General features: G+C 48.1%; 2 protein-coding genes across 2 annotated transcripts; both read right to left on the bottom strand.

The window, feature by feature from the left end:
* Nucleotides 1-9,072: 9,072 nt before the first annotated feature.
* Nucleotides 9,073-10,342, bottom strand: LOC116420083 (keratin-associated protein 5-4-like). The gene is made up of 2 exons (XM_031943594.1): nt 9,411-10,342; nt 9,073-9,276 (listed from the first exon to the last, which is right to left on the bottom strand). Exons 1-2 carry the CDS (start codon nt 10,218-10,220, stop codon nt 9,073-9,075), a joined length of 1,014 nt encoding a protein of 337 aa, XP_031799454.1. The 5' UTR covers nt 10,221-10,342.
* Nucleotides 10,343-15,299: 4,957 nt separating this feature from the next.
* LOC116419916 (keratin-associated protein 5-5-like) lies at nt 15,300-16,774 on the bottom strand. Its single transcript, XM_031942581.1, is given in 4 exon segments — nt 15,300-16,257; nt 16,260-16,309; nt 16,311-16,324; nt 16,326-16,774. Coding segments are annotated over 4 exon segments (828 nt in total). The 5' UTR covers nt 16,611-16,774; the 3' UTR covers nt 15,300-15,778.
* Between the last annotated feature and the right edge of the window lie 1,222 nt (nt 16,775-17,996).

Below are 17,996 nucleotides of genomic sequence, written 5' to 3' on the forward strand. Positions count from 1 at the left end.
AAGGTCAGAGAGAGAGAGAGAGAGAGAGAGAGAGAGAGGAGTGAGTGGGTTGTGGAAGCCCCTCTCTGCTCCCAGCTTTTATACTGTGGTGCAGCCCCGGGGGCAGGCCTGGGCATGTGCCCACAGACCTCTGGCAGACCCCTGCAGAAGCAGGAGCAGGCTGACCCCCCCCCGGCTCCCTGGGCTGTTGTTGGACACTGGCCCCTGGCTGCCGCAGGGTCAACCTTTGTTTGTTTGGGAACAGGCCTTGTGGCCATGACTCACCTGGAAGCACCAGGCCACCTGGATTGGCAAACGGGTTTGTTTGGGATCTGCCTCACAGGGATCTGGACCCTCAGAAGTCAGCAGGAGCCTCCATGCCTCTGAGATCAGCCCCGGCTGACAAGGGGATGGCGAGAGCCCAGGGAAGAAGCAGAAGCTTCCTGGAGATCTCGAGCAGGTGCCAGCAGGCAGGTGTCTGGCAGAAGGTGGTGGGCTCCTGACCCCATGGCTGTGCCCAAGGCAACATGCTGAGGGAGGAGCCAGGCTCAAGGCAGGGCTGAGAAAGCTGCTGCAGACAAGGCAAAGGAGCCATGACTCAAGGATGAAAGGGGCAAGACCACAGGTGGGCTCCAGGGACCATGGTCCTGTGCTGTGTCAGGTGAGAGGGGACCAGGGAGTGGCTGCCCAGGGAAGGGAGGGAGGGAGAAGGAGGCCCAGCCCAATGGCCAGCTGGGCAAAGAGGGCCTGATCCAGCAGAGACAAGGAGTTGGCTGGGAGCAGCCTCCTGAGGGGACCAAGGCCAGGGGAGGCAGATTCCTGGGAGTCCATCCATGAGACTTGGGGCTCATTGCTGCCTTCCTGTGGGAGATGGATCCTGGCTTTCCCCATTCCAGGCAAAAGAGAACAGCAGGAGGGGGAAACGGGTTAGGGATCAGGGGCCTGAACTTCTGATGCAATCAACAGCAAAGATGGGGAGCATTGTGTCCTTGACGCCTGGCACTCATGGACTTTGGGGTAAGGCAGGGAAGACTTGGACTCAGCGAGGCCTTTACAGGGGGAAAATCTGCAAGGAGAGAGAGGTCTTTTTATCATTTTTATCATTTTGTATTGAATGGAGAGAAATAAGGCGAAGAAATTACAGGAATGTATGAATTCTTTTTCTGTATTTTATTTTCATTATATCTGTGTTTCCCCTATGACCTGTAGAATATGTGCAGGCTCATATTTACTTGAGCCTTGGCCAGCTAGAAACATATTTACTTAACCTGAGCTGATGACATTTATCAGTATTTGACATTTATGGATATTTAGTCTATTAGCTGGACCACTATCTGCTTGATTAAGCCTGAAGGCCTGATTTTTTTGTTTCCAAGAAATCAGGAGGTTTCAGGGAAACAGAAACCTTCCATTCCATTCCCTCCAAACAGCAACAACCAATTAGATGCCTCCCCCTCCCCTTCTCAATGCTCTCTTGCTTGTGATGTAATTTCTTGTATAAAAGCTGTGTATCTTTTTACTACTTTCTTAGCCCTCCTACCACGAGCTTTCTCTTTCTTATCTCGCAATGGAACGGCTCATCCTCAGGAGGTTTTCAATAAACAACTTTTCTGCCTTCTATTGAATGACCTCCAAGTAGTCATTTCAGGTAAGGGTCTTCTATATCCCTCACAATTTAATAAAGAAAAAAATGGAAGTGCCCTGAAGACTAGGAACTCACCCATTTTGGGCCAAGGAGCCCCCCAGTCCTAACCCAGTGGCTGGCAAAGGAGAGGATATATATACATATATATATATATGTATATATATATAAATACGTCTGATTATGCATAATTATGTACAAAATCCTTCAACAACAAAAAGACAGAAAGGAAAAGAGATAGAAGGACAGAGGATGAAAGAGAATGAAGGAAAGAAAAAAGGAAGCAGCAAAGAAGAAAGAAAAAAAAAGAAAGAAGAAATGGAGAGAGTGAAAAATGGAAGGAAGGAGGAAGATAAAAAGGTAGAGAAGGAGGAAGGGAGGTTTCAATCATATGCTTTGGTCATTATTCAGATGCTGGAATTCTTTCTTTGGTGGTGGAGAGTGTGCTACATCATTAACCTCTGGGATTCTCTTTTTCTAGCTTTTTTAGTTGCAAGCCCAATTCAGTGATCTTCTCTTTCTCCGTTGTATGCAAGCAAGCTTCTAAAGATATAAAATTTCCCCTTATTATCACTTTGGTTGAATCCCACAAATTCTGGTTTGTTGTCTCATTATTGTCATTCTCTTTTATGAAATTATTGTGTCTGCGATTTGCTGTTTCACCCATAACATTCCTTAGGATGAGATTATTTAGTTTCTAATGGCTTTTTGGTCTACTTTCCCCTGGCATTTTATTGAATGTGATCTGAACAAAAAAGTTTACTATTTCTGCCTTGCTGTGTTTGATTTTGAGATCTTTGTGTCTTAATATATGGTCAAGTTTTGGGATAGGTTCCATGAATTGCTTAGGAAAAAAGTGTACTCTTTTCTGTCTCCACTAATTTAGATTGATTTTTTATTTGTTTCTGAATTTTGAGAGATGGAGAGTTGATGATTTGAGATTCTATGAGTGGTTTTTTTTTATGGTTTGTTTTTTTTTTTTTTTTAGAGTAGGGTTTCTTAGTTTTATCTCTTTTTTTTTCAGGCTGGTGTTTTGCGAATCTAGTTTGCTATTTGCTTTCTACTTTCATGGGAGAGCCATTCTACCTCATATTATTTTTAAAATTATTATTTTATGTTTCTATAGTTTTTGTGTAATGTATTTTTTTCTTTTTCTTTTTCTTTTTCTTGTGTACTTGCTTATGAGAAATTACTTGTTTAAAGTTACTTTTGGTAGAGTATTTTCTTTTTGTATTTTTCTTGCTTGCTTTGCTTTTCTTTGTTGGTTTTTTTTCCTACTTTCTCATATGTGAGAGAAGCTTTTCTGTAAAATTATATATGTTAATATCTTTGTGTTAATTATGTGAGAGGGTGATTTCAAATGTTTGTCTACTTCTTTTTCTCACTATATTGTGTTTTTGCTTTTGTGAGATTGATTTTTCTACTTTTGGTTTATTTTTTTCTGTGTACAAGTTTTTTCATTTTAAAGTTTTTTTTATGTTGTAAGAGGAAATCAATATATATGTACTTTTATGTATATTCATAAAAGAAATATAGGTTTTGTTTTTTTTTTTTTGTTTTTTGTTTTTGGAGTTTTGTTTGGAGGTTGGCTTTTTTTGAGTTAGTTTTATTTTTTCTATTAGAAAATGGAATTTACTTGCTTAGTGTTGAATGCTCTTTAAAGAAAATGTTTACTTTTGTTGGGGTAGTTTTGTTTTTGCTGGTTTTAAGTTTTTTGGCTGTGGAAGGCTATATTCTGTGGTTTTCTATCTTCAAGATGGAAGTTGTTAGGTTCTGAGTACCTTATGTATTTTCTGTGGTTTGAAATTGTTTTTTTTTGCTGCTTGGTACTTTTTTTTTCTGTTGATGTTTGAAATAGGGGCTAGTTTTGTGTTTTACTTTGGGGACTTCTTTTCAGGAGGTGTTTTGGTCAATTTTTCAATGTATATTTACTTTTTTTTGTTTACATTTTCTCATTGTGTTTGCATTTTACTGTGTTTTCTAATTAGTGTAGAATGTTTTGGTAATTTTCAGCTATTTCTGCTGGTAATTTGTAATACCCTAATATTTGGGGAGTTTTGGGAAAGTTCAGAATTTTTGAAGTTTTAGAGATTGGATTTGCATTGTTTGAGGTTGTGGGATAAGGTTCCACTCTCATTCTTGGAGATTTTAAATGTGTGTTATGAGATTAGGAAGTAATGGTGTTGTTTCAAATTCTATGTACTACAGCTGAGGCTTGTTGTATGTTTGTGGTTGTTTTGAAATCATTCTGAGCTATGTTTCAGACCACATGAGAGTGTTTTACTGAATTGCCAAGTTGTTGAAATTAGTGCCTAATGGTTGTATTATTTTCTTTCTAGGTTTTATTTTGAGTTTTGTACAAAGAGTTTTATAAAATGTTGTTAGGGATAAAGGTCTTTTTCTAAATTTTTGGAATATAGACCAAATTACAAGTGTTTCAAAGTGTGGTTTTGAGTGTTTTGGGGTATACTTTTAGCCTTTTCTGTAGTGATTACCTACACTTACTTGCATGTGTCTCTAGGGTTTTTAGGGGTCTCTAGAAGTTATTGGCTTTTTCTTCCTAAGGACCTATCTGATGGATCATGAGGCAATGTCCCATAACCTGAGTTTCTTTGTCAGCCCTAGCCCTCTACTTTGGTTCCTAGGGATGAAGAAATTTTTTAGACATTTAGCACTTTATGATGTACAATGACACCTGATCCCATAGGATTCTAGTGACTGTAATCTTGCATCCTTCCCTTGGCTGGGAGGCTCCTCTCTATGTTCCTTGTGCTGCTTTGGCCCTGCCAGGTTGGACATTCCATCTTGGACAGGCCTGGACAAAGGACAAGGCTTGCAGTCAATAGGAAGTTTGAAAAGGATTAGTTTCCCAGCCAAAGGACCCCTGCTCAGAGACCCCATCTGCCTTTGGGGTCTAGGGACAGGAAAATATCTTTCTTGCTTCACTCTGCTGCTCTGCCCTTGTCACCCCCTACCTGTCCCAAGAAGCTGCCTGTGCTGTTGGCACTTTTGTCTTCCCTCATCATGGCTCACCTGATCACCATCTTTGCCCTACCATCTGCATGCACTAACCCTTCACAAGAAGATCTTTGGGCACAAAACCAAGCCCTGTGTTGCCCATCTTACCCCATGGCCACCTTCTCCTCGCCAAGCCCCATGGTGCCTGACTGAATTCAAGCCCAAGCCCACCTGGAAGGGGAACTTCCCAAAGAGATGGAGGAAAATTTGTTTCTTTTTGTCCCTCCAGGCACAATACCCAGAAGCCTTTTGGCATGAAAGGGATGGGAAGAGTCCTTTTCATGAAGTGGACTTCTTGAAAACCCGGGGGGCTCCATGGTCTGGATAAAATGAGGTCTTGCCCCTCTCTTCTCTTTGCTTCATCTGCTCTTCTACTGTCTTGTGCACTACCAGGTTGTCGGGTAGACCACTGTTGCAGACATGGTAGCCCCTTCTCCCTCTCTCCCCCACCTCCTCCCATCTTCTTTCTATCTAGCCCTGATCCTGGTGCTCTCTTAGTGTGCTTCAAAGGTGTCTTGTGACTCCATTGCCCACAGCTCCAAGGTTTCTCTTGCTCATTGGAGAGGTGGGATACCCAGCTCTCCAGCCACTTGAGTAGTAACTTCCTTTCCCAATATTGGCGTGGGCCAGACAGGACCACTCCTGTGCTTGTTCTGTTTGTCTGAGTAGGTGCAGACCTTGCTGGGGAAATGAGGAAGGAGCATAGGGGAGAGACCTGCTGCCATGTGCTGCCTGCAGAGCTACTTCCTGCCCAGCCCTTCTTGGGGTTTCATTGTTACCTGAAGAGAGAGAAGTTCCTTCTTTGTCTGCCTCAGGGAAGAGTGGAAAGAGTGTTTGCTCTTAGGCCTTTGAAGCCTGGAAGTTTTTCTTCTTGGCCTACTAGCCTATTGGTGCTGAGACTTGGGCCTATTCATGGCTTGAGGAATCCTAGGCCCTGAGTTAGAGAAGCCATGACCTCCTTCTCTGGAGAAGTGACTTTGCCTCCCCTTTCCTTTCTTCTTCCCTCCCTTGCTTTCCCTTTTCTGGTTGCTATGGCTAGCTAGCCTTTCTCAGACACCTGCCCTAGGAGAGCAGAGGCACAAGCCCATAGCTGGTGGGGAAGTCTTCCAGGCTTTCCCCATTCCCAATGATGCTGGCACTTGGTCTGAGGTGAGTTCTGTTGAAAACATTCTGGAAAAGAGCTTGTTTTCCTTCCCTTTTGGGGCTCTACCAAACTTTAGAAGCAAGTAGGACCTCTTAGCCAAGGTCATTCTCCTCTGTATGACCATATATTCTTGGTGTAACTTCTCTTTCCAACTGATAGTTGAAGAAAGAGATTTTCTCTCATTCCACATCTTGGACAAAATGTTCAGGGAACTATTTTTGCATCCTGTAAACAGGAGTCAATGCATATTTATGACAGAATGGCTGCTTTTTTTGGCTTTCATTCCATTTTTCTTCATTTGTGATGGTTCCTTCTTGGAGGTTTTCAATATTTTTCTCTACCTGCCTTATCCCTCCCAGGTTTTATTATCACTACCATAAGAATCATTTTCTCAATGAAATAATTTGGTGAAATGCAAATCCCCAACAAACTCTCTTCCTCCCTTTCTCCCTCTGTGTCAGTCTCTGTTTCTCAGTATCTGGATGTTTCTGTGTGTCCTTTTCTTGTCTAACTCACAATATGTGCATTTCCCCCCAACATGGTAGGTGGGGCTATATACTCTTAGGACACTAAGGAAAGCAACACAATTGGTGTCCTGGAAGAGAGCCTCAGTCAGACCATTCCCCAACACAGGCAGAGCCAATACCTGAATGGATATGAGCAGATTCAGTTTAGCAGAGATCAGCAGAAAGCTGGGGTCTCTCTGAGATGCTAATACTCAAGTACATTGCTTCAAGATGGAGGGAACATGGCTCCTGTGTGTTTGGCCAAGGGCTGAGTCTGCTCAGGGAAAGCAAGAGTCAGCTGGAGAATGGGGCAGCCATTTCTCTACATGTATCCTTCTGAAGCCTGGGATGATTGGACAAGGCCAGGCAGGAGACATCGGGAAAGTCCCTTGAGTCCTACACATTGAGAGTTTCTCTGGACAGCCAAGTGCTGTGTGCCCAGAATGGGCTCTAAAAGCTTGAGCTCTTGGAATGGAGATCAGCCCCACCCTTCCCCCCAGAGAAGTCACTCAGTAGTGATCAAGAGGAATGTGGCAAAGGGACCAAGCTCTGGGCCAGTGTCCCCCAGTCTCCCAATGGGCCAGACCCAGAGCCCAAGATCCCAGAATGTACCTGCCTGTGAAAAAAGCTGACTAAGTGCTCAGGGCACATGCAGCAGATCACTCCAAGAGATTTGTGAAGAAAAGTAAGACATTTTCGTGGTTAAGGGTAGTTTTTATTGAAACAAAATGATTGCCTGGGTTTCCAGGTAGGCAAGATGAGCAAAGAGACATTTTGGGGGAGAGAGCTGGGGTGATCTCTTGCTGTTCTCTACAAGTGTCTTGTGCTCCATTGCCCACAGCTCCAAGGTCTCTTTGCTCATTGAGTGGTGTGAGATACCCAGCCTCTCCAGCACTTGAGGAGCAACGTCCTTTCCCAATAGTGGCGGGGCTGACAGTGACCACTCGTGCTTGTTCTGTTTGTCTGAGTAGGTGCAGACCTTGCTGGGGAAATGAGGAAGGAGCATGGGGAGAGACCTGCTGCCATGTGCTGCCTGCAGAGCTACTTCCTGCCCAGCCCTTCTTGGGGTTTCATTGTTACCTGGAGAGAAACTGTTGCTTCTTTTGTCTGCCTCAGAGGAAAGAGTGTTTTGCTCTTAGGCCTTTTGCAGCCTTGGAAGTTTTTCTTCTGAGCCTACTAGCCTATTGGTGCTGTGACTTGGGCTCATTCCTAAGTGGCTTATGGGATCCAAGCTGCTACGCTGGAAAAGCCATGACTCCTCCTTCTCTGAGAGGTGATTGACTTCTTTCCTTTCTTCTTCCCTCCTTACTTTCCCTTTCTGCTGCTATGGCTAGCTAGCCTTTCTAAGACACCTACCGTAGGAGAGCAGAGGCACAGGCCCACAGCTGGTGGGGAAGTCTTCCAGGCTTTCCGCATTCCCAGTGGTGCTGGCACTTGGTCTGAAGTGGGGTCTGTCAAAACATTCTGGAAAAGAGAGCTTACTTCCTCCCCTTTTAGGGGCTCTACCAACCATGTAGGCTAGGTGGGATTCTTAGCCAAGGCCATTCTCCTCTGTATGACTACAGATTCTCAGTGGGGCTTCTTCCCAACTGAGAGCTGATGCAAAGAGATTTTCTATCTTTTCAGATCATGGAAAATATTTATGAACTAATTTATCTCCAAAAATAGGTCCCTGCCATTTATGAAAGGGACTGCTCCTTTGGTTTCCACTATTTCAAGCCTATTTTGATGGTTCCTTCCTGGAGGTTGTCAATACTTTTCTCAGCTGTCTTATCGCTCCCAGGTTTTGTTATCACTACTATCATTATCATCTTCTTGATGAAATGATTTGTAAAATACAAACCCTCATCTAACTCTGTGTCTCTATCCCTCTGAGTCAGTCTCTGTCTCTCAGTTTCTGTGTGTCTCTGTGTGCCCTTTTCTTGCCTAAGGCAATATGTGCATTTTTCCCAACCATGGTAGGTAGGCCTGTATTCTGACAACACCAAGGAAGGCACCACAATTAGAAGGTGGAAGAGGATCTGAGTCAGACTGTTCCCCAACATATGCAGACTCAACACCCAAATGGGTGTAAGCAGATATAGTTCAGAAGAGGTCAGTAGAAAGCACAGGCCTCCCTGAGGTGCTGATACTCAAGGGCACTCCATCTAGGGGAAGGGAGCATGGCTCCTTTGTGGTTGGCCAGGGGCTGGGTCTGCTCAGGGAATGCAAGAGCATTTGGAGTCAGCTGGAGAATTGGCAGTCAGTCATTCCTCTACATGCATCCTTCTGAAGCCCAGGCTGATTGGAGAAGGACAGGCAGGAGACATTGGGGCAGCCCCTTAAGCCCTAGACATTGAGGATTTCCCTTGGAAAATGGAGACCCAGCTCCCTCAAAGCCAAGTGCTATGTTCCCAGAATGGGCTCCAAAAGCTTGAGCCCTTGGAATTGAGCTCATCCCCTGGAGAAGTCACTCAGTGTTGATCGAAGGAAAGAGGAATGTGGCAAAGGGACCAGTTCTGGCAGTGCCCCCCAGTCTCCCAATGTCCCAGACCAAAAGCCCAAGAGCCCTGGATGCAGCTGCCTGTGAAAAGGGCTGACTAAGTTCTCAGGGCCCTGGCAGAAGATGCCAGTAAGAGATTTATAAAGTAAAGCAAGACATTTTCAGGTTTAAGGGTAGCTTTTATTGAAACAACATTATTTCCCTGGTTTCCAGGGACAGCCAAAGGAGCCCAAGATAAGCAAAGAGATCCTTTGGAGAAGACAGCTGGGGAGTCCGGGAATGTAGGCTGTTGGGAGGCAGCTCAGCAATCTCCCAACGATGGCCCCACATCTGGGAGCAGGGCATCCTTGGAGATGACCCAGAGGTTCTCCTGGGGGTCTGTATGTTGTGCTGGCCAGTCCTTTACTGGGTGTTCTTGGCAGGGTGATGTTCTTTTGGCAGAGAGTGTGAAGGATTGGGGGGAGATGAGGATAGGAGGCGCTCCTGTGGTCCGGTTAATTCTTGGCTAAATATAGAGATCAGGAAATCCCAGACTCAGGGTTCCCTGATGGTCCTGGTCCTGGGTCATCAGCAAGGATGCTGAGACAGGAACTGTGTGTGTGGGAGCTGGGAGAGGAGGAGGTGAGCCTCAGATCTTACACTGGCAGCAAATGGGGGCACAGCAGCTGGACTGGCAGCAGCAGGGCTTGCAGCAGCTGGACTAGCAACAACCCCCACAGCCTCCACTGCAACTGGAGCAGGAGCAAACAGGCACACAGCAGCAGACAGGCTTGCAGCAGCTGGACTGGCAACAACCCCCACAGCCTCCATCACAGCTGGAGGAGGAGCAAGCAGGCACACAGCAGCAGACAGGCTTGCAGCAGCTGGACTGGCAGCAGCAGGGCTTGCAGCAGCTGGATTGACTACAGCAGGGCTTGCAGCAGCTGGACTGGCAGCAGCAGGGCTTGGCAGCAGGTGGACGACTGGCGCAGGCTTGCAGCAGCTGGACTGGCAGCAGCAGGGCTTGCAGCTGGATTGACTACAGCAGGGCTTGCAGCAGCTGGACTGGCAGCAGCAGGGCTTGCAGCAGCTGGATTGACTACAGCAGGGCTTGCAGCAGCTGGACTGGCAACAACCCCCACAGCCTCCACCACAGCTGGAGCAGGAGCAGGCTGGCACACAGCAGCAGACAGGCTTGCAGCAGCTGGACTGGCAGCAGCAAGGTTTGCAGCAGCTTCCACAACTAGAGCCACAGCCTCCCTTGCAACCCCCACAGCTGGAGCCACAGCCTCCCTTGCAACCCCCACAGCTGGAGCCACAGCCTCCCTTGCAGCCTCCACCACAGCTAGAGCAGGAGCAGGCTGGCACACAGCAGCACACAGGTTTGCAGCAGCAGACAGGCACACAGCAGCTGGTGCCACAGCCCCCACAGCTGGAGCCACAGCCTTCTGAACAGCCACAGGAGCTCATGATGCTGAGAGATTGGAAGAGATTGGTGTCCACAGGGGAGGAAGGTCTCGAGAGAGAGAGGAGTGAGTGGGTTGTGGAAGCCCCTCTCTGCTCCCAGCTTTTATACTGTGGTGCAGCCCCGGGGGCAGGCCTGGGCACATGCCCACAGCCCCTCTGCAGACGCCCTGCAGGCTTCCCAGCTCCCTGGGCTGTTGCTGGACACTAGTCCCCGGCTGCCACAGGATCAGCCTCTGCTTTGTTTGGGAGTAGGCCTTGTGGCCATGACCCACCTGGAAGCACCGCGCTGCCTGGATTGGCAAACGGGATTGTTTGGGCCTGGTCACAGGGACCTCACCCACACACACTTTCACACACTCACAGACACTCACACTCATACACTCACACTCATACTCACAGTGACACACACACACAGTCACATACTCTGGGAGCTCAGGGCAGAAGCCTCCAGGCTCCCTGAGATCAGACCCAGCTGACAAGGAGATGGCGAGAGCCCAGGGAAGAAACAGAAGCTTCCTGGAGGTCTGGAGCAGGTGCCACCAGGCATGTAGCTGGCAGAAGGTGGTGGCCTCCTCAGCCCCATGGCCATGCCCAAGGCAACAGGCTGAGGGAGGAGTCAGGCCCAAGGCAGGGCTGAGAAAGCTGCTGCAGACAAGACAAAGGAGCCATGACCCAAGGATGAAGGGGGCAAGACCACAGGTGGGCTCCAGCGACCATGGTCCTGTGCTGTGTCAGGTGAAAGGGGACTAGGGAGTGGCCACCCAGGGAAGGGAGGGAGGAAAAAGGGGGCCCAGCCGAAATGGCCAGCTGGGCAAAGAGGGCCTGATCCAGCAGACATGAAGGAGCTGGGCTGCAGAGCAGGTTCCTGAGGGGACCAATGCCAGGGGAGGCAGATTCCTGGGAGCCATCCATGAGACTTGGGGCTCATTGCAGCCTTCCTGTGGGGAGATGGATTCTGGCTTGCCCCATTCCAGGCACAAGAGCAGAACAGGAGTGGGAATGGGTCAGGGATTGGGGGTCAGGGCTCAGATGTCAAGGGGCTGCACCTCTGGTGGTATCAGGAGCAAATATGCCAAGGATTGTGTCCTTGATTCCTGGCACTCATGGAGTTGGGGAAAGGCTCACCAGGACCTTTATGGGGAAAAATCTGCAGGGACAGAGAGAATTTTATCCTTGGATAAAGAAAAAAAGTGGGCAGAGCCCTGAAGACCAGGAACTCACCCACTTAGGACCACAGTGCCCCCTGGTCCTAACCGGGGGCCTGGAAAGGGATGGTATTCACTGTGGCTATTTGTAAAATAATATTGGTTTCCCCTCAATTACATGTAAAACCTTGCCTGACATTTCCTGCTTGAAGTTTTGAGTTCCCAAGTCTCTTCTGCCATTATTTCTCTTTGACCTTGCAGAAAAGAAACAGAGTTTGCTGTAGCATAAGCATATATAAATATACAACACGTTTCAATATCCATAATTGTGTGAAAAAAATCTTTGAACAGAAAGGGATAGAGAAAAAAAGAAAAAGATAGAAAGAAGGAAAGAGGATGAATGAGAGAAAGAAGGCAAGGAGGAAGGAAGGAAGGAAGGAAGGAAGGATGGAAGGAAGGAAGGAAGGAAGAAAGTATTGAAAGAGAGAAGGCAAAAAAAGGAAACATAAAGGAAGAAAAAAAGGAAGTGAGGAATGAAGGAAAGAACAAAGGAAGGAACCATAGAAAAAGGAAGTAGGAAAGGAAGAAGGAAAGAAGAGAAGGAGGGAGGGAGGTTCCAATCATATGCTTTGGTCATTACTTAAATGCCTGGAATTCTTTCTCTGCTACTGGAGAGTCTGCTACATCATGAGTCCTTTGGGATTCTCTAAAATCATTGAGTTGCTGAGATCAGGGAAGTAATTTCCAGTTGTTCAACCCACAGTTCTGCTGTTACTGTTGAAAATGTTCTCTGATTCTGGGCCTGTTGTTGTTCATGTTTCCAGGTTGTTCTGAAATCATCCTGCTGATTATGTCTCAGAGCACACTGAGAATTGCCTCTAATCGAATGACACAGCTTGTTGAGCTGGTCCCCAATGAGGTGCATTCCCTTCACTGCTCATTCTGAGCTGTGCCACAAAGAGCACCTACAAACCCCAGGGTACAGAGAGGTTCTTTCTGAAATCTCTTTGGAATATAGACCAAATCATGGTTCTACTAGCTCAAAGTGTATTCTGAGGGCCCTGGCCCTTTGGGCATAGTTTTAAATGGTTTTCCCAAATGTGTGGATCAATTCACAGCTTTACTCAAAGTGTACCCATATCTCAATTTTCACAGAGGTCCTCCAAAAGCTATTGTTTTCCTTTTTTCTTCCAAGGACCAATCTGATGGGTCTGAGATGGGAGCTCCAAAGTATTCAACTTGCATTTCTCTGATCCAGGCTGATTTAGAGCATTTTGGTTTAAGATAAGAACTTTTTTTGATTTTTTTGTCTCAAAATAGCTTCTTCCTGTTGTTTGACTATTGGTCAGTTGGAGAATGGCTAGAATTATCATTCCTTTGAACCATTTCTCTGTCCATTGGAGAAATAGGGGCTGAGCCATAGGCCCAGCCCCATCCCCACTTTTGGGCAAATCCCTTTGAATGTCACCTAATCAGAATGCTCCCTCTTGCATTTCAGCATGCTCCGTGGATCCTATTGGGTAGTCAATAATCTCCCTACCCCTAGATCAACCAGTTCTAGCATTGATTGGAGATATCAGCTTTTAGGTGTAAATAATCCATGCATCTTCTCTTGGCATGTGGTATGAGAGGCTGGTCTACACTTTCATTCTTCCTTCCTGTGTTCCATGTTTCCTAGCAATTTTTCTCAAAGGACGTGTTTTGTCCCCAAAGCTTGTATCTTTGGGTTTAGCATACAGTTCCTAGTGTCCCATGTCCCAAGTCTCTTCCTCTGCTCTAGTGCTCCTCTTTGGTTCCTAGGGATGAAGAGATTGTTTGGATACTTAGCACTTTATGATGCACATTGACACCTGGTCCCATAGGGCTTAGTGACTGGATTCTTGCATCTCTCCCCTGGCTGGAAGGCTCCTCTCTATGTTCCTTGTGCTGCTTTGGCCCTGCCAGGTTGAGCTTTTCATCTTGGACTGGTCAGGATTGAGAACAGGCTCTGCAGCCAATAGGAAGCTTGGAAAGGATTCGCTTCCCAGCCAAAGGTCCCTAGCTCAGCCAGTCAGGCAAGACCCCATCTGCCTTTGAAAGGAAAGATCCCCAGGAAGATTTGCTCCTTTCTTCACTCAAATGCTGTGCTCTTGGCACCACCTTCCTGTCCCCACAAGCTGCCTCTGCCTTTGGCACTTTTGAATCTCCTCACCAAGGCTCACCTGACCACCATCTTTGCCCTACCATCTGCATCCACTAACCCTTCAAAAAAGACCCTTGACCACTGACCCAAGCTCAGTGTGGCCCATCTTACCCCATGGCCACCTTCTCCTCACTAAGCCCCATGGCTCCTCATCAATTCAAGGCAAACTTCCCAAAGATATGGAGCCTAAATAGTTTCTTTCTGTACCTCCAGCCACAATCCACAGAAGCCTTTTGTCATGAAAGGGATGAGGGGAGTCCTTTCTCTATGAACTGAGCTTCTTGGAAACCCAGGGGCTACATGGTCTGGATACAATGAGGTCTTGCCCTGCTCATCTATTTGCTTCATCTGCTGTTCTACTGTTTTTGTGCACTACCAGGTTGTCAGGTGGACCACTCTTGCAGATATGGTAGCCTCTTCTCCCCCTGTTCCCCCACCTCCTCCAATCTTCTTTCAATCTAATCCTGATAGATTTTTTCTGGGGTTTTTTTTTATTATTGTTGTTTTTTGTTTTGTTTTCTGAGAACATAAAGGAGGGCAGCACAATTAGTCTCCTGGAAGAGAGTCTCAATCACAGTTTCCCAACACATGCAGATCCCAACACCTGAATGGATGTAAGCAGATCCAGTTCAGTAGAGATCAGTAGAAAACTGTGGTCTCCCTGAGGTGCTAATACTCATGTGCACGGCTTCCAGATGAAGGGAGCATGGCTCCTGTGTGTTTGGCCAGGGGCTGGGTCTGCTCAGGGAATGCAAGAGCCTTTGGAGTCAGCTGGAGAATGGGCAGTCATTCCTCTACATGCATCCTTCTGAAGCCCAGGCTGACTGGAGAAGGGCAGGCTGGAGACATCAGGGCAGCTCCTTAAGACCTAGACATTGACTGTTTTCTTTGGAAAATGGAGGCTCAACTCCCTCAAAGCCAAGTGCCTTGTGCCCAGAATGGGCTCTAAAAGCTTGAGCTTTTGGAATTGTGTGGAATGGAGAGATAAAGTGAAGAATTTACAGGAATGTTTAATTTCTTTTTCTGTATTTTTTATTATTTCTATGTCTCTATGACCTGCATAAGTATGGTGTATACCAGCCAATATTTACTTAAAACTTTAGATATATTTACTTAACCAGAAATGATGACACTTATCCTTGTTCAATGTTATCAATATTTAGATTATTAAATGCCGTCAGCTCAGTAATCTGAAGGATGAAGGTCTGACTGATGATCCCTCTCAGAATCAGGGAAACAAAGCATTCCGTTGTAATCTGCCTTTGGCACCAATGTTTAACATTCAATTAGGGGAGGGCACCTATTTCTCAATGCTCCCCAACCTATGATTTAATCCTTTGTAACCAAACTTATAAAAACTGTCTATCTTTCCTAAATCTTGAGCCCTTCTACTGCGAGCTTTCTCTCTTTCCCTCCTCTCAGTGGAATTGCTCATTCTCATGAGAATTTATTAATAAATAACTTTTCTGCTTCTATTGAGTGATCTCTGAGTAGTCATTCTGGGTAAGGGTCTTCTACATCCCTCATAGAATTGAGCTCCTCCTCCTGAGAAGGCACTCAGTGTTGATTGAAGGCAAGAGAAATGTATCAAAGGCACCAAGTCTCTGCCAACGTCCCCTGATGACCCCATGTGCCAGGCCAAGAGCCCAAGAGCCCCAAATGCATCTGCCTGTGAAAAGGGCTGACTAAGTGCTCAAGGCACAGGTGACAAATCACCCCCAAGAGATTTGTGAAGGAAAGCAAGACATTTTCAGGGTTAAGAGTGGATTTTATTGAAAGAAAATGATTTCCTGGATTTCCAAGTTCAGCTAAAGGTGCCCAAGAAAAGCAAAGAGACACTTCAGAAGGAGAGACTTGGGGAGTCCAGGAAGGAAAGCTGCTGTGAGGCAGCTCAGCAATCCCCAGTGCTGGCCCCACATCTGGGGTCAGGACAGATGACCTTTTGGAGATGACCCAGAAGCTCCACTGGGGGTCTGCATGGTGTGTTGGGCAGCCCTTTGCTGGGTGTTCTTGGCAGGGTAATGACCCCTTGGTAGAGTAGGTAGGAGAGTTTGTGAAGGATGGGAGGATGAGAGTTGAGAGGACTCCTTTGACACCGCTATTTCCTGGCTAAAAAAGGAGATCAGGAAATCCTTTCCTGATGGGTTCCCTGATGGTCCTGGGTCCTGGGTCATCAGCAAGGATGCTGAGACAGGAACAGTGTGTGGGGGAGCTGGGAGAAGAGGAGGTGAGCCTCAGATCTTACACTGGCAGCAAACGGGGGCACAGCAGCTGGACTGGCAACAGCAGGACTTGCAACAGCTGGACTGGCAGCAGCAGGGCTTGCAGCAGCTGGACTGGCAGCAGCAGGGCTTGCAGCAGCTGGACTGGCAGCAGCAGGGCTTGCAGCAGCTGGACTGGCAGCAGCAGGGCTTGCAGCAGCTGGACTGGCAACAACCCCCACAGCCTCCACCACAGCTAGAGCAAGAGCAAACAGGCACACAGCAGCAGACAGGCTTGCAGCAGCAGACAGGCACACAGCAGCTGGAGCCACAGCCCCCACAACTGGAGGCACAACCTCCCTTGCAGCCCCCACAGCTGGAGCCACAGCCTCCCTTGCAGCCCCCACAGCTGGAGCCACAACCTCCCTTGCAGCCCCCACAGCTGGAGCCACAGCCTCCCTTGCAGCCCCCACAGCTGGAGCCACAACCTCCCTTGCAGCCCCCCACAGCTGGGAGCCACAGCCTCCCTTGCAGCCCCCACAGCTGGAGCCACAGCCTCCCTTGCCCTCCACAGCTGGAGACAGCCTCCCTTGCAGCCCCCACAGCTGGAGCCACAGCCTCCCTTGCAGCCCCCACAGCTGGAGCCACAGCCTCCCTTGCAGCCTCCACAGCTGGAGCCACAGCCTCCCTTGCAGCCGCCACAGCTGGAGCCACAGCCTCCCTTGCAGCCTCCACCACAGTTAGAGGAGGAGCAGGCTGGCACACAGCAGCACACAGGTTTGCAGCAGCAGACAGGCACACAGCAGCTGGAGCCACAGCCCCCACAGCTGGAGCCACAGCCTCCTGAACAGCCACAGCAGCTCATGATGCTGAGAGATTGGAAGAGATTGGTGTCCACGGGGGAGGAAGGTCGAGAGAGAGAGAGAGAGAGAGAGAGAGAGAGAGAGGAGTGAGTGGGTTGTGGAAGCCCCTCTCTGCTCCCAGCTTTTATACTGTGGTGCAGCCCCGGGGGCAGGCCTGGGCATGTGCCCACAGACCTCTGGCAGACCCCTGCAGAAGCAGGAGCAGGCTGACCCCCCCCCGGCTCCCTGGGCTGTTGTTGGACACTGGCCCCTGGCTGCCGCAGGGTCAACCTTTGTTTGTTTGGGAACAGGCCTTGTGGCCATGACTCACCTGGAAGCACCAGGCCACCTGGATTGGCAAACGGGTTTGTTTGGACCTGGTCACAGGGACCTGGACCTCTGGGAGCTCAGGGCAGGAGCCTCCAAGCTCCCTGAGATCAGCCCCAGCTGACAAGGAGATGGCGAGAGCCCAGGGAAGAAGCAGAAGCTTCCTGGAGATCTAGAGCAGGTGCCAGCAGGCACGTGCCTGGCAGAAGGTGGTGGGCTCCTGACCCCATGGCCATGCCCAAGGCAACAGGCTGAGGGAGGAGTCAGGCCCAAGGCAGGGCTGAGAAAGCTGCTGCAGACAAGGCAAAGGAGCCATGACTCAAGGATGAAGGGGGGAAGACCACAGGTGGGCTCCAGGGACCATGGTCCTGTGCTGTGTCAGGTGAGAGGGAACCAAGGAGTGGCCGCCCAGGGAAGGGAGGGAGGGAGAAGGGGGCCCAGCCCAAATGGCCAGCTGGGCAAAGAGGGCCTGATCCAGCAGAGATGAAGGAGCTGGGCTGGGGAGCAGCCTCCTGAGGGGACCAAGGCCAGGGGAGGCAGATTCATGGGAGTCCATCCACGAGACTTGGAATTCATTGCTGCCTTCCTGTGGGAGATGGATCCTGGTTTGCCCCATTCCAGGCAAAAGAGCACAGCAGGAGGGGGAAACGGGTTAGGGATCAGGGGCCTGAACTTCTGATGCAATCAACAGCAAAGATGGGGAGCATTGTGTCCTTGACGCCTGGCACTCATGGACTTTGGGGTAAGGCAGGGAAGACTTGGACTCAGCGAGGCCTTTACAGGGGGAAAATCTGCAAGGAGAGAGAGGTCTTTTTATCATTTTTATCATTTTGTATTGAATGGAGAGAAATAAGGCGAAGAAATTACAGGAATGTATGAATTCTTTTTCTGTATTTTATTTTCATTATATCTGTGTTTCCCCTATGACCTGTAGAATATGTGCAGGCTCATATTTACTTGAGCCTTGGCCAGCTAGAAACATATTTACTTAACCTGAGCTGATGACATTTATCAGTATTTGACATTTATGGATATTTAGTCTATTAGCTGGACCACTATCTGCTTGATTAAGCCTGAAGGCC

Source organism: Sarcophilus harrisii, chromosome 6 (assembly GCF_902635505.1).
Source record: "Sarcophilus harrisii chromosome 6, mSarHar1.11, whole genome shotgun sequence".
In the NCBI taxonomy this organism is placed as follows: Eukaryota; Metazoa; Chordata; class Mammalia; order Dasyuromorphia; family Dasyuridae; genus Sarcophilus; species Sarcophilus harrisii.

What these genes read in the sequence shown, in the direction of transcription:
- LOC116420083 (XM_031943594.1), bottom strand. Translation starts at nt 10,220, where the DNA reads ATGAGCTCCTGTGGCTGTTCAGAAGGCTGTGGCTCCAGCTGTGGGGGC. An exon ending in TGCCCCCATTTGCTGCCAGT is followed by an intron (nt 9,277 to 9,410) that starts GTAAGATCTGAG and finishes CTCTATATTTAG; the next exon opens with CCAAGAATTAACCGGACCAC.